The 26,182-nt window shown below is 60.7% G+C and overlaps 3 protein-coding genes across 14 annotated transcripts in view; 2 read left to right on the forward strand and 1 right to left on the reverse strand.

The window, feature by feature from the left end:
- Positions 1–47: 47 nt before the first annotated feature.
- Positions 48–10,068, forward strand: KIF12 (kinesin family member 12). 5 transcript variants are annotated; one of them, XM_074974252.1, is made up of 17 exons: positions 48–197; positions 597–662; positions 944–1,022; positions 1,108–1,229; positions 1,708–1,783; positions 2,079–2,213; positions 2,418–2,553; positions 3,073–3,164; positions 3,628–3,769; positions 3,943–4,061; positions 4,327–4,431; positions 4,832–4,967; positions 5,164–5,293; positions 6,968–7,100; positions 7,630–7,778; positions 8,039–8,193; positions 8,524–10,068. In XM_074974252.1, exons 1-17 carry the CDS (start codon positions 130–132, stop codon positions 8,655–8,657), a joined length of 1,977 nt encoding a protein of 658 aa, XP_074830353.1. In that variant the 5' UTR covers positions 48–129; the 3' UTR covers positions 8,658–10,068. The 5 variants fall into 5 exon arrangements, with proteins under 5 accessions (XP_074830353.1, XP_074830356.1, XP_074830355.1 ...); XM_074974255.1 differs by having other exon boundaries at positions 72–159; XM_074974254.1 differs by lacking the exon at positions 48–197 and having other exon boundaries at positions 229–662; positions 2,151–2,213.
- Positions 8,805–19,065, reverse strand: VTN (vitronectin). 7 transcript variants are annotated; one of them, XM_074974260.1, is made up of 10 exons: positions 18,949–19,065; positions 18,435–18,521; positions 14,216–14,380; positions 13,499–13,618; positions 12,700–13,011; positions 12,089–12,228; positions 11,398–11,554; positions 10,546–10,698; positions 9,424–9,708; positions 8,805–8,996 (listed from the first exon to the last, which is right to left on the reverse strand). In XM_074974260.1, exons 3-10 carry the CDS (start codon positions 14,274–14,276, stop codon positions 8,899–8,901), a joined length of 1,326 nt encoding a protein of 441 aa, XP_074830361.1. In that variant the 5' UTR covers positions 14,277–14,380; positions 18,435–18,521; positions 18,949–19,065; the 3' UTR covers positions 8,805–8,898. The 7 variants fall into 7 exon arrangements, with proteins under 7 accessions (XP_074830361.1, XP_074830360.1, XP_074830359.1 ...); XM_074974259.1 differs by having other exon boundaries at positions 14,216–14,388; XM_074974258.1 differs by having other exon boundaries at positions 18,348–18,521.
- Positions 18,723–26,182, forward strand: part of SARM1 (sterile alpha and TIR motif containing 1) — an 18,748-nt gene continuing 11,288 nt past the window's right edge. The window contains exons 1-2 of one of the 2 annotated variants that reach the window (XM_074974249.1): positions 18,723–19,784; positions 25,350–25,968. In XM_074974249.1, the coding sequence (XP_074830350.1) occupies positions 19,330–19,784; positions 25,350–25,968 (1,074 nt within the window). In that variant the 5' untranslated portion in view covers positions 18,723–19,329. The remainder of the gene's footprint in view (positions 19,785–25,349; positions 25,969–26,182) is intronic. The other variant, XM_074974248.1, reaches the window with a different exon arrangement.

The following is a 26,182-nucleotide window of genomic DNA, read 5'->3' on the forward strand; positions in this document are numbered from 1 at the left end:
TTAACCGGAGAGCCGGCACTTGTTTTGCTTGGGCAGCTCTAGGCTGGTTGGGGGTGGTTCTGGCTGGAGAAGGGGGCCGTTGGGCAGCCGAAGAGCTGCAGATTTCACGCTGCAGAGGAGAGCTGTGGGATGGAGCCGGAGCTGGGGCAGGAGCCCAAGGTGGGCGCAGGAGCCAAGCCGCTACATCTAGCTGCTCAGTAAGCCAGAGAGTCATGGGAGCTAGTGCGGAGGCCGCCCCATCTCTCGCGGGCCACCGAGGGACTAAGGGTGGTCAGTGCACCCAGTCCTGGCAGGGGAAAAGGACCACAGGTCCCTTCAGCCTAGGGGGGCCCCTGGAGTCTCCTATTCCTCCACACCTGGTGCGAGGGTTCCGTTCCCTCTGGCAGTGGAAGGGTTAACCACATACCTGGGCAGCTGCGTCTGGCACATCAGACCTCAGCATGCTGCAGCTGGTGAGGGGCTGCGGGGTGCTGGAGCCCAGAGAGAATGAGCCCAAAGCCTGAGCGGCTGCACGGCCCAGTGAGCCAGCCCCCGGCTCCCCCACAGCTCTTGGGGCTGCCAGAGTCCCTGCTCCCCACACTGGTTGTTTTCCCCAGGAGCCCAGCAGGCGAACAGGAGGATTCCATGGACAGGAAGGAAACATGTCTCCGGGTGGTGGTCAGGTGAGGGGGCAGGGACGGGCCTGGGGGAGCAGGGGGGGCACAGACCAAGGTTGGGACTGGGGGAGGGGGGGTCACTCATAGGATGTAGGTGCTACAGGAGGCTGAGCAGCAATCTGCCCACACAGCACAAGGGGCCCAGATGAGCTTGTGGGTGAGGGAAGGGGTGGGGGCCGAAGGAGGAGGGTGGCTGAGGGGTGCATGAGCCGAGGCCAGGTTTAGGGGCTGGCGCCTGGGACCAGGAGGGTGCCCGCATGGTGCATGATGCCTCTCCCTTTGGCTAGGGTTCGGCCCCTGACCTGCCAGGAGCTCCGCAGAGGGGACCAGCCTGTGGTGCACTGCCTTGGGGACAACACCATCTACGTGAGTGCCCGCCCGGGAGAGGCCAAAGCTGGGCACTGGCCTGCCTGGGCCCGATGCTGAGCCAGCTCTTCTCTTCCCGTGCCAGGTGAATGCAGCCGGGCAGGAGGCGGCCTTCAGGGCAAGTGCAGCGTTCGATGCAGGCACGTCCCAGGAAGGGCTGTTTGAAGGCAGCGGGATGAAGCGACTCATAGAGCTGGCAGCAAATGGGTGAGGCTGAGGCAACCCTGCGTGGAGAGCATGGTCCCCCTCCACCCCCCCCACCCGTAATCCCCACCCAGCTATGCACATGCTCCCTCTCCCCCTGCCCCCCATAGCCCCCAGCCGGGCATGCACATGCTCCCCTCCCTTGCCTGTAAGCCCAGCCAGCCACGTGCCTGCCCCTGTGCCAGCTCACCCCACTGTGGCCTCCTTCCCAGCAGCCAGCTGCAGCTTTCTGCCTCCACACGCCTCCAGGCACGAGCACCCAGCAGCACCCACTCCCCAGGAACCACCCGCAGCATCCTCCTCACACCAGCGCGTGCCCTCAGCCATGCGCCCCTTCACCTCCGCGTGCTCTCAGCACCGCCTTGTGCCCAGCTGTCCGACACAGTGCATGTCTGCATTCCCTGGCTCTGCCACGAGGGGGCGCCTTGCACCCTCCCAGGGACGGTGCAGGGGCTCAGCGGCTCTTTGCCCCCTCGCCCAGGTTCTCCTGCACTGCCTTTGCCTTCGGCCAAACAGGCTCTGGAAAGACCTACAGCTTGATGGGACCCTTAGCTCAGGTGAGAGACCCTCCTCGGGGGCAAACCCGCGGCGGTGCTGAGCAGGTACTTCAATCAACGCCTTACTGCACCCCCTGGATCATGAGCCCCGCCTCCCCCAGCAGGGGGCGCTGTGGGGAGCGGGGCAGGGCGTGGCTGTGGGGGGAGCTCCCCTCTACCCCAGGCCTGGCCTCTCCCAGCAGGGGGCGCTGTGGGAGGGGCGCTGGCTGGGGGTGGTTCTCAGTTTCCTGCTGCAGGGGGTGGAAGCTCAGGGCACCCAGCCATTGGCCTTCCAAGACTTCTCCCCTCTCTGCAGAGCGAGGGCCAGCCGGTGACTCCCTACCTCGTGGGGCTGATGCAAAGGGCCTTTGTGTGTCTCCTGGAGCAGACGCAGTGCTACAGACCCGGCCTCGTGCTCAGTGCCTCCTATGTGGAGATACACAATGAACAGGTAGGGCCACCCCCCATCACTCTGCCTGGATAAAAAGCTGCAGCACCTAGCACCCCCAGCGCATGGGCAGGGCCGGCTGATGGGCACCAGACAGACCTGTCCCTGCCCCCCATTACCTCTCTGCCCAGCCCTTCATGCCCACCCACATCCTCCTGGCTTTCTGGGCTCCATTCCCACCTGCCCCGGCGCCTCTCCTCTGTCCAGGTGAGAGACCTGCTGAGCCCAGGGCCGCCCAGGCCCCTGCCCGTGCGATGGAGCAAAACCAGAGGCTTCTACATCGAGAACCTGCTGACCGTGGAGTTTGGGAGCCTGGAGGCCATCATGGACCTGCTGCAGGAAGGTACCACACGGGGCGTCTCCAGCCTTGCAGGGCGCTGGGGAGGGGCAGAGGCGGGACCCCTGGTGAATGGAGACCCCAGGGCAATGAGCCCCGTGCCCAAGGGGCCCCCTGGAGGCCAGGTGGGAAGTGAATTCCCTTTTGCTCTTCCTGGTGATGAGGAGCTCACCACATCACTCCCATGAGCAGACCCTGGCACAGTCCCGCCCTGCCTGGTGCCGAAGCGTCCCGCCTGCGCCAGGACATCACTCTGGCCTAGGCCACCAGCTGTTTTCCAAGGCAGGACTGGCAGCCTGGGGGCCCAGGCAGCAGCCAGATGGGAGCAGCCCGTGCTGGCCTAGACCCAGCCGCTGAGGGAAGAGGCTCCATCCCTGTTCCTGGAGCTGCAGAGGGGCCCCCCGTAATGCGCTCAGGACCCTGGGACCGCAGGTTCTGCAGGAGAGTGAGGCCCAGCGCCAGGGGGGTCAGGGGCTGTTTAAGCTTTTTGCCTGGCTCTGACCTGCCTGCACCTCCCACTCCCAGGCACCCGACGGCGGCGGAGCGCCGCGCACATGCTGAATGGGCACTCGAGCCGCAGCCACGCCCTGCTGACCATCCGCATCCACCGCAAGGCTGTGAGTCACTCACGTCCCCGCACGCGGGGCCTCGGGGGCCAGGGCACATCCCACCCTGCTCCCAGGGGCGCCAGCTGCGTTGGCAGCTTGTGGGAGGGTCCTAGGGGCACACGGGGAGGCAAGTGGGCACTGGCCTGAATGGCTTTGATTTGCTACTGCCCTGCTCACCCTCCAGGGGCAGCTTCAGGCAGAGGGGGCCCAATGGGGAGTTCTGGGGCAGACTCCATCATGGGGAGCCCTTGGAATATTTGGCAGCCAAAGCCCTTGCCCTTGTTCTGCTGCTGGGGGGCTGCTCTAGGCTGACGCCTGTCTGAGCCAGCCTGGTGCTTCTCCCTTCACTGGACTGGCTAGGGCCTGCACTGGAGACCCCAGGATTTCCAATGGTGGGGCGGGGGCTGGGAGTGTCCCTGAAGGCCCATGGAGCAGGACACCTGAGAGCTTCGGTCCCTCCCCTTCCCCGCAGCTAAGCCCAGACCCCAGCTCCTGCCAGCAAGGCGTGCTCTGCTTCGTGGACCTGGCCGGCAGCGAGAGGGTGAAGGACACCGGCTCAGCTGGGGAGCGCTTAGTGGAGGCCAGCAACATCAACCGCAGTCTCCTGGCTCTGGGTAAGGCCCCTGCAGCCGGGCCAGAGAGAGGGGCCAGGCTGGCATGGCGACAGGGAGCGGGCACCCCCAGCTGGCTGCAGGCTCAGCTGGGCCTCGAGGCTTGTCTGTGTGCTCATTGTCTGGAGCAGCGTCACCTGAGAGCCCAGGCAAGTGACGGCCTGTCCTCCCCGCAGGGCACTGCATCTCTCTGCTGGTGGACCCCAGACGGAGGCGAAGCCACATCCCGTACAGGGACAGCAAGCTCACCCGGCTGCTGGCGGAGTCCCTGGGCGGATCCGGGATCACGCTCATGGTAGGAGCCTGGCCGCCCTCTGCATCTGGGGAAGGGCTGGGTGAGGGCCTGGAGCTGCAGCCCCACAGGTGCAGACCTGGGACAGGAGCAGGGGCCTGTCAAAATCACATTGCAAGGCTGTGGCCAAGCAAGGAATGGAACCCAGGAGTCTGGGATTCCAGTGCTGGCGCTGGCTAGCCTGGGGCCATGGGGAGAGACTCACCAGAGCCCTCTCTGCTGAGGCCTCACTGGGAGCTGCTCCTCAGCCTCGTCCCTTGTCCGGCAGGTCGCCTGCATCTCCCCCTCCTCGCGCTGCCTCCCGGAGACACTGCGCACGCTGCGCTTTGCCAGCAGGGCCAAGAAGGTCACCACCAAGCCTGTGGCACACAGGGTAAGGCAGAGAGCTCTGAAAACAAGGAGGGGCACATGGGGTTAGACTCGGAGCCCAGTGTCCTGTCTCTGACAGCGGCCAATGCCAAGTGCTTCAGAGGGAACGAACAGAACAGGGCCATTGTCAAGTGATCCAGTCCCCGGCTCCAGTCCCAGCCTTTGGTGGTTTAGGGACACCCAGCGCATGGGGTTGTGTCCCTGCCCAGCCTGGCTGACAGGCGTTGATGGATCTAGGCTCCAGGAACTCCTCTCATTCTGGTTTGGACCCAGTTATACTCTTGGCCTTCACAACATCCAAACATATGAGTTCACTGCACCCCCAGGGCAGGGCCCCTGTGGCCAGGGCCCCCTCCCTGATCTGTGGGGCCTCCCCTCTAAGCCTTGTGCCTTTGATTTCCCAGGTCTCCCGGGAGAAGCTGCTGCGAAGTTTGGAGCAAGAAATCCAGGCCCTGCGGGAGGAAAACCTCTCCCTGCGCCAGCAGCTGCGTCTGCCCAGGATACGGGGCGAGAGCCCAGCCACCCACACACCCCCCACCCGTGCGTGCCGTGGGGGGCAGGGCTGGGGGTTAGAGGGACCCAGGGATGCCCTGGAGGACAGGAGTGGGGAGCCTGCAGAGGGGCACCAGGGGCTTGTGCATCAGAGACATATGTGACCTGCCACCGCCCAGGCCCTGGCCCAAGTGCAGATGCAGCAGCTGGGCTCCAGTTGTCACCCATCTCCTCTTCCTTGCAGAGCTGCCCGAATGCCAGGGAGAGAGCCGTACCCCCGGAAAGAGAGGGGCCCCAAGGAGAGCACCCGGCTCGGCCAGGCGCAGCCTCTCTGGCCTCCTACAGGACTTTGTGCTGGAGAACGAGCAGCTCAGGTAGCAGCAGGACGTTCCCCCTCCTGGGCTGACCCCTGGGAGACTCAGCTCCTGGCTGCGGGGGCCAGCCCTGGGCCTCCCTCGAGCCCTGACGTGCGGGTGAGCCCCGGGCATGGCCTGGTACCTGGCACTCAGGACAGCGGTCACTGGAAAAGCGATGCCCCCCTACGCACATGGGGTGGGCAGGGCCGAGCCGCATGTTCCCTAGCCACCTCAAACCAGCCGCTACCCCACAGCACTGCGACTCTCCCAGGCAGCGAGGCCCTGCCCAGCTCCTCTCCGGCTGGGCTCAGGGAAGGGGCACCCCTGCCCCGCTTCCCCAGGCAAGTGCCTTTCCCCTGGCCTGGGGGCAGTGAACGGCTGGGAGCCGCTACTCCGACCAGGTCCCAAGCCAGAGATGCCCCCGCCTCGGCCCAGGGGCTCACCCTCAGGCCAGGTGGCTGGGCTCTCCCCTGGCACGGACTCACCAGCAGCTCTACAACTCCCACTGCCCGTCCCTGCCTCTCGCCGCAGAGGCTCCCTGTCATGCCCGGCTCTCTGGGTGACTCCCAAGAACCACCGCCGACCCTTCCCCATGCCTGGAAGAGCCCCCAGCAGCCCGTGGCTGCCCCAGCTCAGTCATCCGATCGGGAAGGGGGCGCAGCTCAGCTGGATCTGGAACCCCGAAAGGTCAGCACTGCTGGGCCAGGTGAATGAGCCAGATCTCGCTCCTCCCGGCCCTCACACCCGGCGAGGAGTTGCCCCAGCGCACTACCCAGAGGCCGAGGTGAGCAGGGCAGCGCTGGGCCCTGTCCATGCACTGAGTCTGGCCTGGCACAGGGCAGGCTCCCTGCATGAGGGGGCCCTGCTAGAGTCTGGGTGAATGGCCAGGGTGGGGCCCAGCATCCATGGCTCACCACGCTCTCCCCTTCCTATTGTCCTGTTTGGCCAAGGAGGGAGCCAGTCCTGCTGACAAGCACCTGAGCCCTCCAGGGGCCGGTGGCAGGGCCTGAGAGCCCCGTGGGTAGGTAGGGCCCAGGCTGGAGACCTGGCTGGGTGACAGCTTGCTGCGCTGCAGGCTGAGGAAACCCCTCATTAGCCAGGCCCTGAGCTGTGTGTGGGACGGGGAGGCATTTCTGAGTCACCTGGAGGACTGGGGGGGGAGGGTCCGGGCTCTCAGTGCTGGGTGTGGCAGGGGTGCTGAGCGTGCAGGGGACACCTGACGTGTGCTGGGTGCATGGGGGGGGCACTCGGTGAGCACTGGGGCACTCAGCATGCATTGGGCATGCAGAGGGATGCTCGGGGTGCAGGGCTCTCTGCTGGACATGGTAGAGCCGAGACCCGTCCCTGAGGCCAATGCTTGGGTTACTCATGGGCCACGGTCCCCAGGGCAGGTGCAGTCCCAGGCCTGGCAGAACAGCCGCGCCCGGGGAGCCCCTCAGACGGGTGTTGCCGGAATTCCTGCTCCAGGCAGCTTCTCAGCCAACCGCTGGCCCCACCCGGTCCCTGGAGCTGCTGGCTGGGTGAGTGACCTGCCCATCAACATGGTGACCCCCCCCAGCCCTCCTGAGTCCCACCCTGCCAGGTCTCTCCCCACCCCAGCTGGCTCTTTCCTCGCTGGGCACCGTGGCTGGGAGGGTGGATATTGGGATGCCTGGGACTGCCCCACTCCCACTTGTCTCATTTACGTTCCAGGCACCTGGAGCCCCCCCCGGCCTTCAGCAGCTGGGGCCACGACAGACGCTCCCCCGAAGCCACCCCCGGCTCCTGCAGCATCCAGGCCCCACCCTGCCCCCGCCCTGTCCCCGGCGCAGCCCAGTGCGGCCACGTAAGTCTCCTCTTCCTGTCTGACTTGGCGCACGAGGCCCTGGCCCCTCGTGTGTCCTGATGCTGGCCTGTCAGCCCAGGGCAGCCACCGCCCCAGGGGAGACACCGCCCCAGCGTCTGGGCTGGCTCTGGCTCTGCCCGGGGGAATCTGGCTGACAGGTGCTGTGGGGCCCAGCTCAGCACAAAGGGCAGAGAACGGATGGGCCATGGGGCCTGAACTCCTGCCTCCCTTCCAGCGGGACTCCTGCTCCAGCCTCCACCCTGGCCCTGGAGCCCCAAGCCGTGCGCGGAGCTACGCCCCAGCGCACCAAGGGCGCTCTGCCGGCCGGACACCTGAGCCACGTCCCCTCCCGTGCTCTTCTTCCTCTTGCAGACGCTGGCTCCTGTCCACGTCTGCCGCTGCCCCCGCTGCTGTGCTGTCCGGCCAGCCCAGGCCACCCCCTGCCAGCGCTCCCAGGTACGGGCCACCCCCTGCACGGCTGGCTGGGGACAGGAAGCTTTCAGCCTAAGGGCTCTGCTTGTCCTTCCAGCTGCTGAGGGAGCTGCCGCCATGGGAGGTGCTCGCTGCCGAGAGCAGTTCCAGGTTCCAGGGGGTCCGGCAGGGCAGTGCGTGGGAGGACCCGGCTCCGCTCTGGCCCCAGCAGTACCCGGTGGCTCCCTGGCTGCTCCGTGGGAAAAGGTGAGAGTCAGCAGCCTGGGCCCAGGAGCGAGTCCCCCAGGACAGGGCAGGGGCTCAGGGCACAGCGGGAGGTGACCCAGGGAGAGGGTGGGAGGCCGTAGGGTGGGGCAGCCGTGGCCAGATTTGATGTGGGCCCCAGACTCACTGCACATGCAGCCGCCTCTAAGCTGCAGGAGCTGGCAGGTTAGTGGCCTCCTGTGCTCCATCCGGGTCACCAGCCCTGGCCCCAGTCCTCAGCAGAGGCCTCGCTTGCACTGCAGGGGCCTGGGCCGAAGGAAGAGCTCCACTGTCTTGTGTCTGCTCCTGGGAGACGCCCGGCAGCAGGGCCCTGAGCTTCCCCCCGGCCTGGAGGGGCAGGTCGCGCCGTCGGCCCCGCCTCTGCCAGGGCAGCCAGACGGCAACGCTGGGCGCCAAGGTAAGCAGCTGAGGTTTCCCTACTGGATCTCTGGCCTCGCAGGCTGGAGGGGTCAGAACTGGGGTGACCCTGGCTCCCCATCGGGGGCTCTCGACCGTGCAGATACTGTGAGCCTGGGACAGGAGAAGCCTTTCCCAGCATGGTTTGCACAAAGGGAAATGTGGGGCAGAGGCTCCCTGGAAGCCATGCCGCCATTGTTGCTCCCCCCTCCCCCCACTGATTCAGCCATGAGCTGAATCAGTGGGGGGAGGGGGGAGCTCCTTAGCTTGGGGGAGCGGGGCTGAGCCCAGGGCGGGGCTGGCACTGATCGCTCCTGTCCTGTGCGGCCAGCAGCAGGCGCTGACCCCGAGCCGCGGCTGGACTCGCTGCAGGAGCCGTTCCAACGCTGCAGCCTGCGGAACCAGGGACGCCCGGGACTGACCCCGCACATGTGCCCCACGCCAAGGGACCAAGTGATCGACTGACCCTCGCACCCCACGGTCAGGACACAGGGCCCCAGTCCCCTGCAGGCTGAGGGGAGGCAGGTGGGGCCTTGCCGGGGCGTGGCACGCACAGCCCTGCCCACGAAGCTCCCCATGCCCCAGACAGACGCGGTCCAGGGCTGACCCAGAGCTCCCTGTTTATTTGGCTTTCGCGAAAGACCCGGCTGCTGTGGATACGGCGGGAGGGTGGCGGCCTATCGCCTCGGGGGCGCCCCTCGCCCGCTCAGGGGCAGCCCAGCCAGTACCGAGCGATGGGGCGTGGGTAGCGAGGGCGCACGAAGTCGACACGCTTGCTGCGCAGGTTGAGGCGATAGTACTTGTCTGCGGGAGAGAAGGGCGCGACCGTCAGTCCCCTGGGGAGCAGGGCCCAGGGCTCCGCTCACCCCACCCTCAGCCACAGCTCAGAGCAGCAGCAGCTGAATGGGCCCTGCTGGCCCCCCCGAGCATCCCACCGAGCATAGGGACAACCCTGCTCCAGGCTTTGGCCAGAGCCCAGGCTCCGCCAGGGCAGCCTGACTCCCCGTGCCCAGGCCCAGGCTGCTCCAGCTCTCCTCCCGCCATGCAGTGCCTCTCCATGCCAGCCCCATCGCTCACGATCAGGCCGGGCCGAACGGCCGGGCCCTGGGAGAGGGGGGCCATAAGGGGGCTGTGGGGGCCACATTGCAAAGCTGAAGCCAAGCCCTGCTGGGGGGCTCGGTCAGGTCAGCTGTGAGAGCAGCTGGGGTGAGCTGATGGCACTGGGACCCACCTGCCACGAAGAAGTAGACGCTCTGGATGGGCTGGCACCGGGAGCCCCCTGGCAGCCAGTCAAAGTCCATGTCCAAGGAGTCGGACTCATCCTGCAGCCAGTCCCAGACGGCGTGAGCTGCCGGCCGCCGGCTCCTGTACCTCTTGCGGTGTCGGCGGGATTTCCTCCTTTGAGCCCAGCTGCTAGCCCTCAAGGAGACGTAGATCCTGCCGGCCATGGCAGCATCCAGGTGGTTTGGCACCCCCCTCCAGTCTCTGCTGATGTACCGTGGTCCACTGGCCCCACCTGGCAGAACAGCACAGGGTGGGCATGAGGACTGGCTGGCTGCATCGCTGCCAAGGGTGCGGTGTCCCATCCGCCGGCAGAGGCTCACCCAGCGGGGAGGCAGCCCCGACCGACCGCAGGCAGCATCAGGGAGTGGGGTCCCCAGGGCCTCCAGAACAGGGAAGGAAAGGAGCTGGCGCGGGGGAGCAGAGCCGTCCCAATCCCCATGACAGGGCAAGGAGCAGGCTGGGAGGAGAGATGTGATGGCAGGACCCAGCCTGCCACAAGGGGGCCTGGAGCCTAGCCGTGTTTCCCTCCTCCCCAGCTTTCTGTTCACCTTCACAGCCTGGCAGCACTGGCTCCAGTTAAAACAGACAGCACCTGGTACCTGATTCTGTCCTGGTATGTTGGGGGGCAGGGGGTGCCGCGTCTGTACAGGGGGAAGCAGCGGGTGCAGTGTGCATGGTGCAGGCTGGGGACATGGGTTGTGGTGTGCAGGTGTTTTGGGGCTGGGGGGATGCAGCGGGGGGGGGGGGGAGGGGGCTGCGCTCTGCATGCAGCTGGGTGCTATCACTCCCTTCCAGGCTCCCAAGGCCCTTGGGCCTGTGAATCTGGCCTCTTGCATGCATTGGTCCCACTGAGGAGCACTGGGGTCTAACGTCCTCCAGAGCCGGATCGGGGCCCTCAAACTGCCTGTCCTCTTTAGCGCCTGACCTCCCAACCTGCATCACTTCCTCTCAGAATGGCCCTGAGTCCAAAGCCCCTAGCAGCTCCCATGGCCTCTGGCTCCCCCCAGCCCACTGGCTTCAGTGACCTGCTCGCCCAATCCCATAACCTGGGCCGTTCTTCCCCACTTACTGCGCATGGAGCCCCCAAAGAGCTGTTGGAAGAAGTCCTCCCAGCTGTCGCCCTGCATGAGTGTGTAGTGGTCGAACACCAGTGACGGGGAGGACACCTCGCAGTCCTGCCGGCTGGGCTGTTTGGCAAAGTCATATGCCCAGTAATGCTTGCCTGGAAACGAGACGTGGAGCCTGTCAGGCTGGAGAGATGCCATCCTGCTGGACGGGGCTTGGGCCCAAGGCACAGGCTCCTCACCCTGCTGGCTAGAGCAGGGCAGGGCATCCCCCAGCACTGGGACGGGCTGGCAGTACAAGGCAGCTCCACGCAGCAGCCCAGGGGCTCGGCAGCCTTCGTAGCGTAGCCAGCGCTGATCGTCTGTTACCCGTCTTGGCACGCTAGGAACATTCCAGGCGCTGGAGGCAGGTTTGCGGCGAGAGGCCTGGCTTTCCTTTCAATACAATACAGCTGGGTGCCATGACCGAGTGCAGCGAGCAGCCCAGACACCCCCTAACTACAGGCAAAACCATGTTTATTAGTGTCTAAAACCCTCATTTCTAGCCACTCTCCTGAATTCTGAATGCCTGGAGCTGGCAGTGCCAACTTCACCCGCTGCCTGGGTACGCAGGCAAGGGCCCTGCAGCTGCTGGGCCCTGTGCCCACTGGCTGAGCAGCCGGGCAGGGACTGCCCAGCACTCTCGGACAGCATGGCTGCAGAGACCAGCAGGCGCGTGGGCAATGGGCTGCAGTGAGCTGAGGCTCAGCACCAGCTGAGGGCACTGCCCGGGTGTGGGGACCATGACCCAGGGGCACTGTGGGGGGGGGCACAGCTGGGAGGGGTAGTTGGGCCAGCTGGGAAAGAAGCTCATTTACCTTTAAAGAAATAGACCCTCTCCTGGCCATGGTAGCTGTGCGCAGGGAGGGCGAAGGCTGCGTCGATGTCATCAGGGATGTCCTGGAAGCCGTCGGAGATATTGCGGGGGTAGTCGGGGTCCAGGGCACCATCATCGAAGCGCCAGTACTGACTGCCCTTGGGAGACAGCCACAAGGCAGGGTCAGCTGGGGGCGCTGCTGCTGGGCAGAGCCTGCCGGGGGCCCAGGCAGCATGTCCCTCCCCAGAGAGCAGGATTCAAGAGCCACAGAAACTCTGGGCCATGAACCCACAACCCTGAGCCTGCAGCAAAGCGTCCGCCCCCGTTAGCGCTCTCCCCGCTGCCAGGCAGGACACTGGCCTGGCCATGCCCCGAGACGCCAACGGGCTGCCTGGCGCACGCCCACGGGCTCTTGGCAAACGCCTCTGTCACTGTCCCACCTTTGGCCGGGGCCATCAGCTGTGTGCCCGGCCTGTCAGCTCTGCCCCCTGCCGCCCTCCTGCAAAGGGGCACATGCCAGGGGGACGAGGCCTCACTGCTCATCGGCGTGGCAGCCTGAGAGCGGGGCTTCCCAGAGGAGCCGGCCGCGGCGAGCTGGGCCGGCCCGGTGGTGGAACGGACACCACAACGGCGAGTGGCGCACTCGAGTCAGGCACAGGCAGGACTAGTCCAATCCCTGCTCACAGACCCACCTGGAAAATGTAGGTCTTGCCCTGACAGTTAATGCGTGTGAAGGCGGCATCGATGGGCCCCTCGATGCCCCAGACATCGCGGATGAGCTTGGGGTAGCCGGGCCTCACGCTTTTCTCGTCCAGTTCATAGACGTATTTCCCTGAGCGAGAAGGGAGACAGGAGCTGTGAGGGGGGCAGCTCCCACCCCCTGCTCCCCAAAAGTCCCCCCTGCTTTGTTTCCAGTCGTGTCTTCCTGCCCTGAGTGCACACAGTCTGGAAGGCTGGCTATCTGCCGGGAGGCTCCGCACCACGCCGGAGCCGCTCACCATGCCGACAGCCCTGGCAATGCAAGTGAGCCAGGGCCCTCCCTGCCGGGGCGGCTCAGTTCTGCCTGCGTGGGGGACTCAGGCTGCCAAGGGCCCAGCCAGGGCCCAGCCAGGGTCAGCTGTGCTGGTGGGCTTGATGGCCTGGACGTCTCTGGGAACTGGGCTGAGACCCACCTTCCCCCGCTAAGCATCTGGCCAACGGGAGTGACCCGCGATGGAAGCGAGTCCGTGCCCTGGAGGGGGAAGCCTGTGCAGCCCTTTCCCATGCTCTGAGCCGGCCCCCGCCCAGCGCCCACGGGCAGCACCTCGGAACGCGTAGAGAGAACCGTTCTTCAGGTCCGTGAACGCATCAAAGGGCTTCCCGCTGCACAGCTCCTCCTCCTCCTCCTCCTGCTGCTGCACCTGCTCCAGCTCTTCCAGCCCAGTGGGCACCAGCAGGGGGGCACCACTGCCTGGCACCGTGACCGAACCGCCAGCGGCAGCAGCGAGTGGGTCTGGAGATGTGCTTGGGGGCTCAGTCCCTGTGTCGAGGACCTCTGCGGTTTCACCCAAGGTAGCACTGGTGCTGTAGTCCATGTAGTCGTCCTCGGGGAACGCAAACATGTCCCCGCGGGTCACTGCGCACAGGGCAGGAGAGAGGCTCAGCACGATCCCGGCAGCAGCCGGGAGCCCAGAGGACGCTGCAGCCCTGACGCTGTGCTGGGGCTCTTACTGGCTGGGCCAGAGGTGATGTACCGCCAGAAGAACGTTCCCATGCAGCATGGGAAGAAGGGTCCCTCCTACACTCCTCATCCCCTGAATCAGTCTCTAGCCCCCCAGACTCCCTGCCCCTTGGAAATCACAAGGGCCCCTCAGTGAAGGGGGCTCAGCATCAGCCTGCCTCCTAATGGAACATCCCACTGACCAAAGCAGCTGCGGAAAGGGGCAATGCTGGCTGGGCACTGACCCGGGGCACATTGCCACGTGCAAATCTGGCTCTTTGTGCAGCCTGGCGCCCTTCCAGCTACCAGCCAGCCAATGGCAACCGCAGGAAGCCGGGGCCTGGCTTGTGAGTGCTCCCTGGTGAGGGGAAAGGGCCCTGGGGGGCTCCAGAGGGGCAGGTACCTTTCAGCTTGCAGGTGCTGGCGTAGTCACTGCAGCAGCTCCCATAGTACACGCAGAGGGCGTCGCACTGGCACTTCCTCTGGGCATTGAAACCATCCTCGCAGTGGCCCACACAAGACTCTGAAACAGCCAGCTGGGAAGTAACCACAGCACCCCCCCGCCGCCCCTCCGCCCTGGCCCAGGGAATGAGCCACGACCCCTGGGGTGGCCAGCAGCTCCCCACACCAGCCCCGCTGCTAGCGATGCTGGGCAGCTGCATTGCTGTAGCAGGCAAGCCCTGCACACTGCACCGGGATTTCACCCCTCCCTGCTGCGCTTCTCCCTCCCCCCAGGACTTGCTGAAGCTGAGGGTGTCTGGCTGCTCGCCCCCCTGCTGTGGGGTGTGTGATGTGTGACTAATGCTGCAATACAGGAGACTAATACAGGCGATCTGCCTGTGGGGAGAGGTCAGCAGTGCCTGGCTGATCCTTTAAAGATCCTGTCCACAGAACAGGCTGCCTGGCAGCCCCGGCCAGAACCCCAGCAGGCTCCTGGGGAATTTGGCTGCTGCTTTCTCCTGGGCTCCTTGGCCAGTTGGAGGCCTCAATAGCCCTAGGACTCAGTAGCCCAACAGACCCATTTGCTCTCTCCCAAAAGCTAGCTGCAAGCAGGAGCTAGGGAACACTTTGAATTGGACTGTCCAGCAGGGAGCCCAGCCAAGGGAGAGCAGAGACTTACCTTCAGCTGCAAAAGCCCCGCAGACCAAACCCAGCATCAGAGCTGGGACCAGCAGCCTCATGGCGCGTGGCTTGTCTGACTGCTCCGGAGGCTGCTGGAGCTGGTCTGGAGGCTGCTGGAGCTGGTCTGCAGCCTCCCGTCCCAGGAACTCACTGTTTGCTTAGCCTGCCCCTCTCCAGGGAGAAAACAAACAGTCAGAAGGTCAAAAAGGCACAAGAGCAAGAGGTGACTGACGCCCCCTGGCCTCTCCCCGGCAGGCCTGGAAGGGGTCTGAAGGCTTTTGCACAGTATCTGCTGGGACCCTGCTCGGGGGTTGACTCTCTATAGCAGGGCTAAGCAAAACCCGTGCACACCAAGCTGAAGGCAGTGCAAATCTTGCTAGCTAGAGCCAGGTTTGAAACTCACTGGCTGGTGTGGGCTGGGGAGTCTTTTCCCAACACCTCGGCAGCCCCACAATAAGGAGCTGGCTAGCGAGTCTCTCCTTGGAGCCAGCTGGGCAGGAGATGAGAGGCCTTTTCAGACAATCTTAGTTTAAGGCCAGAAAGGACCACCAGACCATCACTGGGGCACCAGCTCCACACAGCACTGCATCCTAAACCCAACAACCGAGACCAAGTCCAGCCCACAGGAGATGGGAGTTAAAACGCTGTTCGAGGTTCCAGTCAATGTTACCAACTCACTAGTCACGCATGTGCCTGACAATATCAAAACCCAGATCCTGTGGCAAAGGTTACGGGAGAATCTCAACTTCCAATTTATAGCCAGTAACTTTCTAGCCCTCACTTTTGCAGAAAAAAGTTTGAAAATCATAGACTCATAGGACTGGAAGGGACCTTGAGAGGTCATCTAGTCCCCTGCACTCATGGCAGGACTAAGTATTATCTAGACCATCCCTGCCCCGTGTTTATCTAACCTGCTCTTAAAAATCTCTAATGATGGAGATTCCACAACCTCCCTGGGCAATTTATTCCAATGCTTAACCACCCTAACTGTTAAGAAGTTTTTCCTAATGTCCAACCTAAACCTCCCTTGCTACAATTTAAGCCCATTGCTTCTTGTCTTATCCTCAGAGGTTAAGAAAATTTTTTTTCTCCCTCCTCCTTGTAACAACCTTTTACATACTTGAAAACTGTTCTCATGTCCCCTCTCAGTCTTCTCTTCTCCAGACTAAACAAACCCATTTTTTTCAATCTTCCCTCATAGGTCATGTTTTTAGACCTTTAATCATTTTTCAGAGTAACAGCCGTGTTAGTCTGTATTCGCAAAAAGAAAAGGAGGACTTGTGGCACCTTAGAGACTAACCAATTTATTTGAGCATAAGCTTTCGTGAGCTACAGCTCACTTCATCGGATGCTGTAGCTCACGAAAGCTCATGCTCAAATAAATTGGTTAGTCTCTAAGGTGCCACAAGTCCTCCTTTTCTTTTTAATCATTTTTGTTGCTCTTCTTGGGATTCTCTCCAAATTGTCTACATCTTTCCTGAAATGTGGCGCCCAGAACTAGACACAATACTCCAGTTGAGGCCTAATCAGCGCAGAGTGGAATGGAAGAATTACTTCTCGTGCCTTGCTTACAGCACTCCTGCTAATACATCCCAGAATGATGTTCACTTTTTGCAACGGCTGTTACTCTGAAATCTGTCACTTTTTTGCAACTGTGTTACACTGTTGACTCATATTTAGCTTGTGGTTCACTATGACCCCCGATCCCTTTCTGCAGTACTCCATCCTAGGCAGTCATTTCCCATTTTATATGTGTGCAACTGATTGTTCCTTCCTAAGTGGAGTACTTTGCATTTGTCCTTATTGAATTTCATCCTCTTTATTGCAGACCATTTCTCCAGTTTGTCCAGATCATTTTGAATTTTAATCCTATCCTCCAAAGCACTTGCAACCCCTCCCAGCTTGGCTTTGTCCACAAACTGTACTCTCTATGCCATTATCTAAATCATTGATGAAGATATTGAACAGAACTGGACCCAGAACCAATCCCTGCGGGACCCCACTCATTATGCCCTTCCAGCATGACTGTGAACCACTGATAACTACTCTCAGTGAACGATTTTCCAACCAGTTATGCACCCACCTTATAGTAGCTCCATCTAGGTTGTATTTCCTTAGTTTGTTTATGAGAAGGTCATGCAAGACAGTATCAAAAGTTTTACTAAAGTCAAGATATACCATGTCTACCACTTCCCCGCTATCCACAAGGCTTGTTATCCTGTCAGAGAAAGCTATCAGGTTGGTTTGACGTGATTTGTTTTTGACAACTCCGTGCTGACTGTTACTTATCACCTTATTATCTTCTAGATGTTTGCAAATTGATTGCCTAATTATTTGTTCCATTATTATTCTGGGTACAGAAGTTAAGCTGACTGGTCTGTAATTCCCTGGGTTGTTCTTATTTCCCTTTTTATAGATGGGCTTTTCCAGCCTTCTGGAATCTCTCCTGTCTTCCATAACTTTTCAAAGATAATTGCTAATGGCTCAGATATCTCCTCAGTCAAATCCCTGAGTATTCTAGGATGCATTTCATCAGGCCCTGGTGATTTGAATACTTCTAACTTGTCTAAGTAATTTTTAACTTGTTCTTCCTCTATTTTAGCCTCTTCTGGTCCTAGTGACCCCCAAAGGCTCAGAAAGCAAATGACCAGAACCCAGCATTTGGGATTTTTGAGCCAGTCTCATGATTTTTTGGGTCTGACTCACGATTTGTGACCACCTGGGGCTGGCGATGTTGACATGAGCCCCCAAGACATGCAGGGATGGCTGCGCTTTAGGATCTGAGTGAAGCTATTTCCCTGTGTATCAGCAGCTGCAGGGCCAGTGACCAAACCACCTGACACTCCAGAGTGGTGAGGGGCTGAAGCCAGGGGCCAGTGAGCAGCCTGGTTGCATCATGCAGAGTCTGGGGTCTTTGCTCACTTTCTCTGTGCTCTCCAGTTCATTGGGTACACAAAGCTCTGTGTATTCTGCTCCCAGAATTCTCATTTCATCAGAGCCTCTCGTTACCAATTAACATAAATTTGGCTCTTCCACCTGGCTCCTGATAACTCCCAGCCATCAGGGGGCAAGGAGCAAGGCTCCTGGATCCACATGGGTTCAGCCTGTACACACTGCCAAGGCCCAGCCGGAGCACGGGGCAGCCTCGCATTGCAAAGCCGGGCCCAGCTGCTCTGCCCCATGTGGGGCATCTCACATCGCTATAGCAGAGAGACACTGCACACTTTGTGCCAGAGTTGCTGGGATTGGCGAGACCGGGGACTGGTCTGTGTGTGCTGCTCTCTGCCCTTGCAGGAGTCATGTTTGTTTGTCAGCCTTATCACCCCTTCTGTAGGCTGGGAGACAGAGACAAGGGGACCTGGGAGCTCTCAGATCTGCCCCACCCTCCTGTTCTGCACTAGGAATGCAGTCAGCAGGGACTGCTGAAGGCTTCTCCACCAGACGAATGGGGTCAGCAACACCGTAGGGACAGGGAAGTGGGAAAAGCAGTGAAAGGCAGGCCGGTATGGATAGGGTTTGCCAGTTATCTTTTAGTTCAGTGATAAAGGACTAATTATCTTCCGATACATTCACATGCACGCACACACTAGCTAGCCACCCCCGGGACACACGCACACACCAGCTAGCCACCCCCAGGGAGGCTCACACGAGCTAACCAGCACCTAGGGAGGCTCACTACAGTCCGTAGCCCCCTGTGCTCTGTGGACTCCTAGCTAAGATAACCTATTGCTAGCACTGGGTAGAAAACATGGGCCAGGAAACTCCTTACGGCTCTGCACTCAGCGTCTCCTGGAGGCCTGGGACATTCCAATCCCGTTGTTTACTGTCCCCTGCCACAAGATAACGGCCCTTTCCTGTGACAGCCCCAGCTCTGTCTGTCCATGCAGGTGCAGGGAGGATCACCAGTGGCTGCTATGGCACCAAAACGTCAACTTGGATTTAAGTCTTAGGCTGAGATGGCTGCGGCTTGGCTGTGGTGCAAAGGGTTTTAACGGCTCTTTTCAGCATGGCCAGGCAACATCCAGTGTCTTTTGTCCTGTGTGTCTGTCTGGGCTAGGTGACAAAAGGAGGTACCAGGCCAAATCCTGCTTGCAGTTACCCTGGGGTAAATCTTGAGCCAATGGACTCACCTGATTTACACCACTCTGAATGAGGACAGCTTGGCCCGGTAGCGAATGTGCCCGCAGGGGCAGGGACAGGCAGGCAGGACGACTCACCCATCTGTGCAGAGAAGGAACAGAGCAGCAACCAGCAACGCCGGGAGGCCTAGGGGCAGGGGCTGCTTCCTGGGGGCTCCGTGGGGACTGCGGAGGGGAGAGGGAAAGGCAAGTGTACTCTGCTGCCTCCTGCTCTGCCCAGGCCCCAGGCCAGCCAGGAGCAAGGGGCAGCCCCCCAGCCCCACGCCACTCTCCTGACTGCACAGGGAAGAGTCTATGGGGTGAGACCACGGACCAGCTGGGGGGGCTCAGGGCGGACCAGCTGCGGGGGCAGAGGTGGGCTCTGGGTGAGGAGGGCCTGATGGGAAGGCTGCCATCCCTGCTCAAGGGATTGCCAGAGCATCTCTGGTGGCCGCAGGAGGAGGGGATGTTGTTGTCATAGGGACAGATCCTCCTTGTAGGGGCAGGACCTGAGAGGGTGACGTCGCCCCCGGGGAGATGGGAGGATGCTGAGCAGGCGGAGCCTGGATGGGTCTGGAGCAGGCAGTGCAGGGAGCAGCTGCCGTTCACTCACCTGGTCCTGCGAGCTCTGCATCCCGGCAGCGCGGCAACAGCATCCGGGTCTGGGAGGGGAGAACGAGCTGGCACACGCCAAGCACTGCAGCTGGTCCCCAGCCTGGCTCCTCCCCTCCTCCTCCTGCCATTCCAGCCTCTTTCCCCCAGCTCCACCCGCTTTGTTCTCCATCCCTCCCGACTCCTCCATCTCCCTCTGCTGCAAGCAGCAACTTCTGCTCTCGCCCCTGCGAGGGCACCAGGCCGCAGAGCCACTGGCCTGCCCAGGGTCCGTGCACAGCCCTTTGCAGCTGACTCTGTGCCCTCCAGGACGAGTCCCGGGCCAAGGATCCCGGGCCCCAGCTGTGGAGGCTGAGCTGGGATGCTGCTCTAGGGGCTGCCCATGGTTCTCACCCTACTCGTCTCCATCTATAAACTGTGCCGGTTTTTTGCCATGTCCAGTTCGGAGAGGCTGTCGGTGCCTGAGTACATGAGCCATGCATGCTTGTGGTCAGGGGTGGGAGCTGCCCACAACCATCGAGAAGTGTCCCCTGGCGTGAGCATGGATGTCCAGGTGGTTCTGGATCGGATCCTCCCTGACCTGCACCTGGCCATTTCCTCCCTGAAGCAGGCAGCCGACCCCCAGGATCTCAGGAAGGGGATTGCAGAGATCTTCCAGCTGGTGGAAGAAGCCTGGGTGATGCCCACCCTGGGGAGAGATGTGGCCAAAGCTCTGTGTGATGTGATTCGCCTGGAGGGGGGCCTGGACCTGCTGCTGAACCTGCTCCAGGCAACAGAGCTGGAAACCAAGTGCGAGGCAAGCAAACTCCTGGAGCAGATCCTGGTGGCAGAAAACAGGTGAGTCTGCAAAGGGCACACACCCAGCAGAGCCCTCCCCCCAGCACACATCTCGCAGAGACACATGCCTGATAACAGACCCACAGCCCAGCCCCCAGACATCCCCCACCCACTGCACACACAGAGCACAGAGGCCCCCAGCACATCCCAAAGAGACGCCCCCCCTCCGGAGCAGGAACATCCCACACAGAGACCCCCCCAGCACAGACATCAGCCACCAAACACACACACTCCACAGACTCCCACCCCACAGTACAGAGACACCCCAAAACACCCGAGACAGACCACCACCCACAGAGACACTGTCTCCCTCACACACAGAGCACTGCCTATGCTCGTACAGACACTGCTTCTGCACACAACCGAGGCAGACGCCCCCCTGGCCTGCCCCATCTGCCCAAGGCTCCCGCCACCCCTCCCTTCTGTTGTGGACAGCGATGCACGCCGGACTGCAGGCTCCCGTGGCAGGGCAGAGTCATTCACACAACCGGGTGACTCCAGCAGCATGTTCCGTTTGTGTGTCACACGTTTGGAGTCTTTGTCACACCTGGCGTCCCCTGTTCAGGCCTCGACAGGTGAGGGGGACGTACCCTCTGGGAGCTGGCTCACTGCAGAGGCTGCCCAGCACGGCCGGTAGTTGAGGATGAACCATGGTTACGATGGTCATGCCTAGGCCCCCACGTTGGCCCCACTTTCCTAGGTGCTGTAGAGACACTGCACTGAGAGGGATGGGCCAGCGTATTTGACAGAAGGCCCTAAAGGCTGGGGAGGTGGCAGCCATGAAAAAGGGGCTGAGGCAAAGTGCAAGGGACACTGACACTTGCTAGCACACTCTGTGGCTCAGAACACGTCCCAGGCTCAGCTAACTGGGTCTCGCAGTTCTCAGCCCTCTTAGGAAGCAGGGAGACGAGGAGTTCTGCCCCTGACATCCACAGGAACCGGCTCAGGCACCTCTTGTATGGTCCAATGCACGTACTTGGGTTCGGTCTGACAGCTCCAGCCCTCCTGCTTGGATGAAATGAGACCTGCCCACCGTGCTCAGTCACCCAGCTCTGCCTGCTCACTCATTTAGCTGAGCAAAGGTTTCTGGAGCAGGCAGCATAGAAGGCAGGTTAGTGCCTGGATGAGTTTTCCAATCGTCCTCTCTCTTGCTGCAGCATTTGTATCTGCCTCTCCCTGGGCTGGGCTGTGAAATCATCTTCCACAGGGCGCATCTCATCTCGGCCAGTGACCTCAGCCTGCCAGTGGCTGCGCCATACACTGACAGCAGTGAGAGCTAGAGACATACACTGACAGCACTAGAGAGCTACAGATCTCCTGCGCCAGAGAGCTGCTCTCCTTGTCCCCAGGACACTGAGTGGCTGGGGCTGGGCAGCTGGTTCTAAGCCCTAACTCCCTGCGAGTTCAGAACGTTCTTCACCCAAGCCCCGGTGTCAGTGCTGCAGATGACAGGACCATGGGCTGGCAGCTTCACCCGGACTCTAGTGATTCCCTCCTGGCTGCTGCCATTGGCCTTTCTGCCCTATCTGTGAGCTAGGCTGTTGGTTTCTCTGATTCCCTCCCCACTATCCCCACATCCTTTCCCTGACCCCTGTGCTGGCTGCCCAGACTCCCAAGCCTGGTTCCTTGCTCCCAGATTGGACTGTATCTGTATCTGGACAAGGAAACCTAGGGTCTTGGATTCTGCGGGGAGGAGTCCGAGGCAGAAAGTCTCTGCAATCTGACCTGAATTTCTTGTTTTAATAAAAACGAGGAGTCCTTGTGGCACCTTAGAGACTAACACATTTATTTGGGCATAAGCCTTCGTGGGCTAGAACCCACTTCATCAGATGCATGGAGTTTTAATGTTTTAACATTTCCTGCAAACCTGACAATCACGTTGTCTAACCCATCAGTCCTGCCAGCTGCCCAACGTGGCAGCTCACTCCAGCTCGGACGTTTTCATCCATGATTCCTCTTCCTCTCCTGGTCTCCAGTAGGTTTCTACCCAGCTGCCCTTCTGCCTGAGCCATTCTGCTCTGCATGGACCCTGCTCCAGTATTGTTTGATCTGCTGCACCCTCACAACCCTGACTGCCAGGGCTGCACTGTCTCCAGGCACCAGCCGGTAGTTGAGACTGACACTGCCTTGACTGTGCAGCTGAGGTCACACAGAGCTCCCACCAATGTGGGTCTGCATAGCTGGATGTCCAAAGAGGCTGACCACGATGGTTAGGACTCGCTTTTCTGGGACAGGAATGGAGGTAGAAGGATTCATGCTTAGAAAGTGAATGCACAAGGCATGTTCTTTGCAAACGCATCTGAGTGTGAGCGTAGTGGGACTCGCGGCTGTCGGGGAAGAGCTATAACGTACGTGTTCAGTGCAGGAGCCATTTCTGAGAACAAGGTCTCCTCTGCAAACGCGGCTTGGTGCATGTACGGATCAGCACATGCTGCAGCTGGCCCCGCTGTGGAGTCTGGGGCTCACCCAAATTTACAGCCTATTCTGCCCCCTCCACTGAGCCCAGTGGTAACAGCGGGACCCAGAGAGGCAAAGAGGTTAATTAGGAGAATGCATTAGGATGTCATTAACATGGGAGGAAACATCAGCTCAGAGAGTTTGAATTCAGCCCCTCGGTTTCTGGCAAGAGGGAGCGGCCGTTTGGCCCTGCTGTCTGACTCATACAGAACCACACATCCTGCATCTGGGCGGGGAGACGAGTCTGTTCACTCTCTTCCCAGCCAGCCCCCTTGCTGCAGCCTAGCGGGCTGTGCTCTGCCCCTATCAGATGCAGGCTTGGAGTGTGATTGCACCCCAGAACCTCATGAGGGTGACACCAAGGTACCCCTCCTCCCAGCGTTCCCAGGCTGAAACCCGGGGATGCTCAGAGGGCACTGTGGTCGCCCAGGGATGAGCCACAGTACTTCAAACTGAACTAAGGTTCTCAGCCTGCTTCCTGCCATGGCCATGCAAGCTGCCAGTCACAGCAGCTCCTACCCAGAATCCTTTACAACTGTTCCCATGCTGCAACAAGCTCAGGATGACAGTGCCCTGCCCTAGCCAGAGCTTCAGAGAATCCCCACGCACCTAGTGAGCCTGGAGACTGCGTGGAGGGGCCTGGACTCTGGATCCCAGCGCCAGGCTGAGTCTGCTATCTGAGTTGATTGCTGTGAAATTGAGCCCAAGGTCACTGTGAGCAGCACAGAGAACAGGAGTTCCCAGAAACACCCATCTCACCTGCACTGATGGAAGACAGGGGCTGCCTGGGTTGCATCCCTTCAGTGTAGCAGGCAGAGTTGCTATCTGCCTGCAGGGACTTTGCTGACCCTCCAGCCCACCCCTCTGTGGACTCCAAGGGCCAGAAACACAGTGCTGTTCTTCCCAGCCACTGGCCGGAGATGCGATAAGTACCGACTGCTCCAGTGCCCCCAGCCAGTGCTTGTACTGGACCTGCAATCCGCATTAGCCTATTGACGGCATGGTGCAGAGTGTGCGGCCCACCACACACCCCACACACTCTGTCACAACCTGGCCAGATGCCAGTCTGCTGGGAGGGGACCTCACCACTTGTACGGGAGCTGCACCGAGCCCTGGCACTGTTTCTAGGGCTCACTCCCAGCTTCCAGTCTCTTGTCCAAGTCCTTCCTTAGGATGAGGGACCCCATAGTCCTGCTGCCCCAGACCCTGGAACGAGCCACCCTGGTTGCTTACACACGCTCTCCCAGCGCGCTGGGCTCCTGGTTCAACCCCTTCGGGGACAAGGGAACAGGGATGCAACGAGCTTCCTAACCACATCGACTTTACTCCAAGAGCACTAGAGAGCTACAGATCTTTGCAAATAACCAAAATCCTGACCCTCCATTTCCACCCCACCAATCTGATCTCTCACCTCCTGGGAGACCAAGGAGTGGTCAGCGTTTCTGGCTGGGGAGAGTCCCTCCTGCCTGCCCCCCGCCAGCCAGTGCCTCTAGAATGTCATGGTGCTTGGCTCCCCCTCCACAGCAATGCCTCCCACCTTAAATACAGTCTCTGTCTGTGTTTGCCATGTGGCCGGACTGAGAAAGTCCATCTCCTTTCCCCAGCCAGACATCTGCACAGACAATTCACTCTTCCTTGGGCCAGCCATCAGTTTTGATGGCCCCAGATTGCTTGTCACGACTTCTCAGTTGCAGTCATTCAGCTCTGCATCCAAAACTTTCCAGGGCTGGGCACCTGGTTGGACTGCAGCCTAACAGACCATGTTCTCATGGGCACCACCAGAACAGGGGGCAGGACAAGGACAAGGAGTCACAAAACAGTGGTGCGCACAGTTTGCTAGAACAGATGCCCCCACCCCCATCACATGCTACACAGATCCTGGGTAGACATCAGGAGTGAGTCATGGGCACGAGCTGTGGGCCCCAGCAGGACATGCCCCAAGTAACCCATCCCTAGTCAGGGTGCTGGAAAGCCAGGAGGCTCTGTGATGTGGCAAGAAAGCCCCTGGACAAGCACAGGAGACCTGGCTGGGGAGCAAGTGTCACTAACAGAGGCTGCTCCCAGCTTTCATCTCGCGAAAGCCCCCCAGGGGCTCAGAGGCAGGTGAGAAGGGAAACAAGAAGCACAGTCAGGAAACGTGCCTGCAAAGCATGAACTTGAGAGCCTTTGAAGAAGGGCCTGGCTCGCAGTACCACAACGGCCTGGAGCAGAGAGCCAAAGCCCAGCAAACCTGGTGCTCTGGGGAGCTGGGATGGGGCTGACAGACAGAGAGGGCTTTGCTGAGGGTTGTAACCACCTGTGCCAGTCAAACAGACAGAACCAGCTGAAGAACATGAGCAGGAAGAGGAGAAGTGTAACTGCGTCTGTAGGCACCAGGGAAGCGTGTCCTTACACATTCCTGCTCGCAGTGGAGACGGAGATCACTGGGGACAGCGAATCATGGCCAATCCAGCTAACAGGCCAGGGGAAGGGAGTGTGGGACTCTGCTCAGGTGTGTGTTTATGTGTCTTTCTCCCATTAACTCCCGGATGAATCCAGACCACTTCCAGAGCATTAACAGAGCAGGGCACAATGGGCCCTTCTGGGTTCTGAGGACCCATGAAGGGGGTTTGAATCTGCTGAGCAGAGAGGTGGCTGGTGGGAGCTTTGCTGAGAAGATGGGGACAAGCCTCATGGGGGGAGGGGAGTCAGGTGAGGTGTAAACTCAGGAAATTCACTGCTGCTGATGTGATGGTCTGGGATGGGGGAGGAGATCCCTTGGGAGATGGGTCTCTGGGCCATGCTTCCTCAGGGGGATCTGCGCGCTCTCTGGATCCAAGAAGATTTGTAAGGCTCTTCAGGCACGAGAACAAAGCAGTTCTTTAGTACCAGCTCTGTACGTATCTAGCCACACTATGGAGGGGCAGGGATCCTGGCAGCCAGTTGACATGAGAGACAGCATCCTGCCATCTGTGCCACCGGGAGGCATTCCACTGTCCGCAGAAACCTCTGTCCCTCCTGGGGCAAATACCAGTCTCTCAGTGCCATGTAAACGCTGATGGGTTCAGTCTCTGGTGACCCTGGCACTGCCATTCTCTTTGCTTTCACCCCTGCTTCTCTTTCTCCCAGGGACCGGATTGCCCGGATCGGGCTGGGGGTGATCCTGAATCTGACCAAGGAGCGAGACAGCCCCCAGGTTGCATGCAGCCTCTCGGGGATCCTGGAGCACATGTTCAAACACACTGAGGAGACCTGTTTCCAGCTCATTTCTGATGGGGGCCTGGACACCATCCTGTACTGGTGCCGCTGGACCGACCCCGTTGTGTTGCGTCACTGTGCCATGGCCCTGGCCAACTGTGCCATGTACGGCGGGCAAGCCAACCAGCGGCTGATGATCGAGAAGAACACAGCAGAGTGGCTCTTCCCACTGGTGTTCTCCAAAGATGATGAGCTGATCCGCCTGCACGCATGCCTGGCCATCACAGTGCTGGCCACCAACAAAGAGATCGAGAAAGAGGTGGAGCGGTCGGGGACCCTGGCGCTGGTGGAGCCCTTCATCGCCTCTCTGGACCCGGAGCAGTTTGCATGCGACTTGCTGGACAGCAGTGACAACAGTCAGGGAAGGACAGCAAAGGACCTGCAGCACCTGGTGCCCTTGCTGGACAGCTCGCGGCTGGAGGCGCAGTGCATCGCTCTCTTCTACCTGTGCATAGAGGCTGCCATCAAAGCCAGGCAGAAGAAAACCAAGGTAAGGCTGGGTTTGGGGGGGGGGGGGGGGAGGATTACCTGAGACAAGTAGATGGAGGAGGAGGAGGGGCACTGAGGTTGCATCCAAGCAGCCCTGCAGCCTCTGGGAAATGGGGCATTGCTTGCTCCCCCCGTGTGCTCACAGTTCTGCCTATTAGGGTACTGTTGTAGTTCTGAAATGCCCGTGTGCCAGGACTGCGTAGCATGACCCAGCG

Source organism: Natator depressus, chromosome 17 (genome assembly GCF_965152275.1).
Source record: "Natator depressus isolate rNatDep1 chromosome 17, rNatDep2.hap1, whole genome shotgun sequence".
Lineage (NCBI taxonomy): Eukaryota > Metazoa > Chordata > Testudines > Cheloniidae > Natator > Natator depressus.

Excerpts from the sequence above, each read along its gene's own strand:
- KIF12 (XM_074974250.1), top strand. The coding sequence starts at position 487 with ATGAGCCCAAAGCCTGAGCGGCTGCACGGCCCAGTGAGCCAGCCCCCG. Across the intron at positions 2,554-3,072 it reads CATGGACCTGCTGCAGGAAG|GCACCCGACGGCGGCGGAGC; the intron begins GTACCACACGGG and ends TCCCACTCCCAG. Across the intron at positions 5,294-6,967 it reads CTGGAGAACGAGCAGCTCAG|GCACCTGGAGCCCCCCCCGG; the intron begins GTAGCAGCAGGA and ends TTTACGTTCCAG.
- VTN (XM_074974260.1), bottom strand. The coding sequence starts at position 14,276 with ATGAGGCTGCTGGTCCCAGCTCTGATGCTGGGTTTGGTCTGCGGGGCT. Across the intron at positions 13,012-13,498 it reads CAGCACCTGCAAGCTGAAAG|TGACCCGCGGGGACATGTTT; the intron begins GTACCTGCCCCT and ends CCCTGTGCGCAG. Across the intron at positions 10,699-11,397 it reads GAGGGTCTATTTCTTTAAAG|GCAAGCATTACTGGGCATAT; the intron begins GTAAATGAGCTT and ends TCTCGTTTCCAG.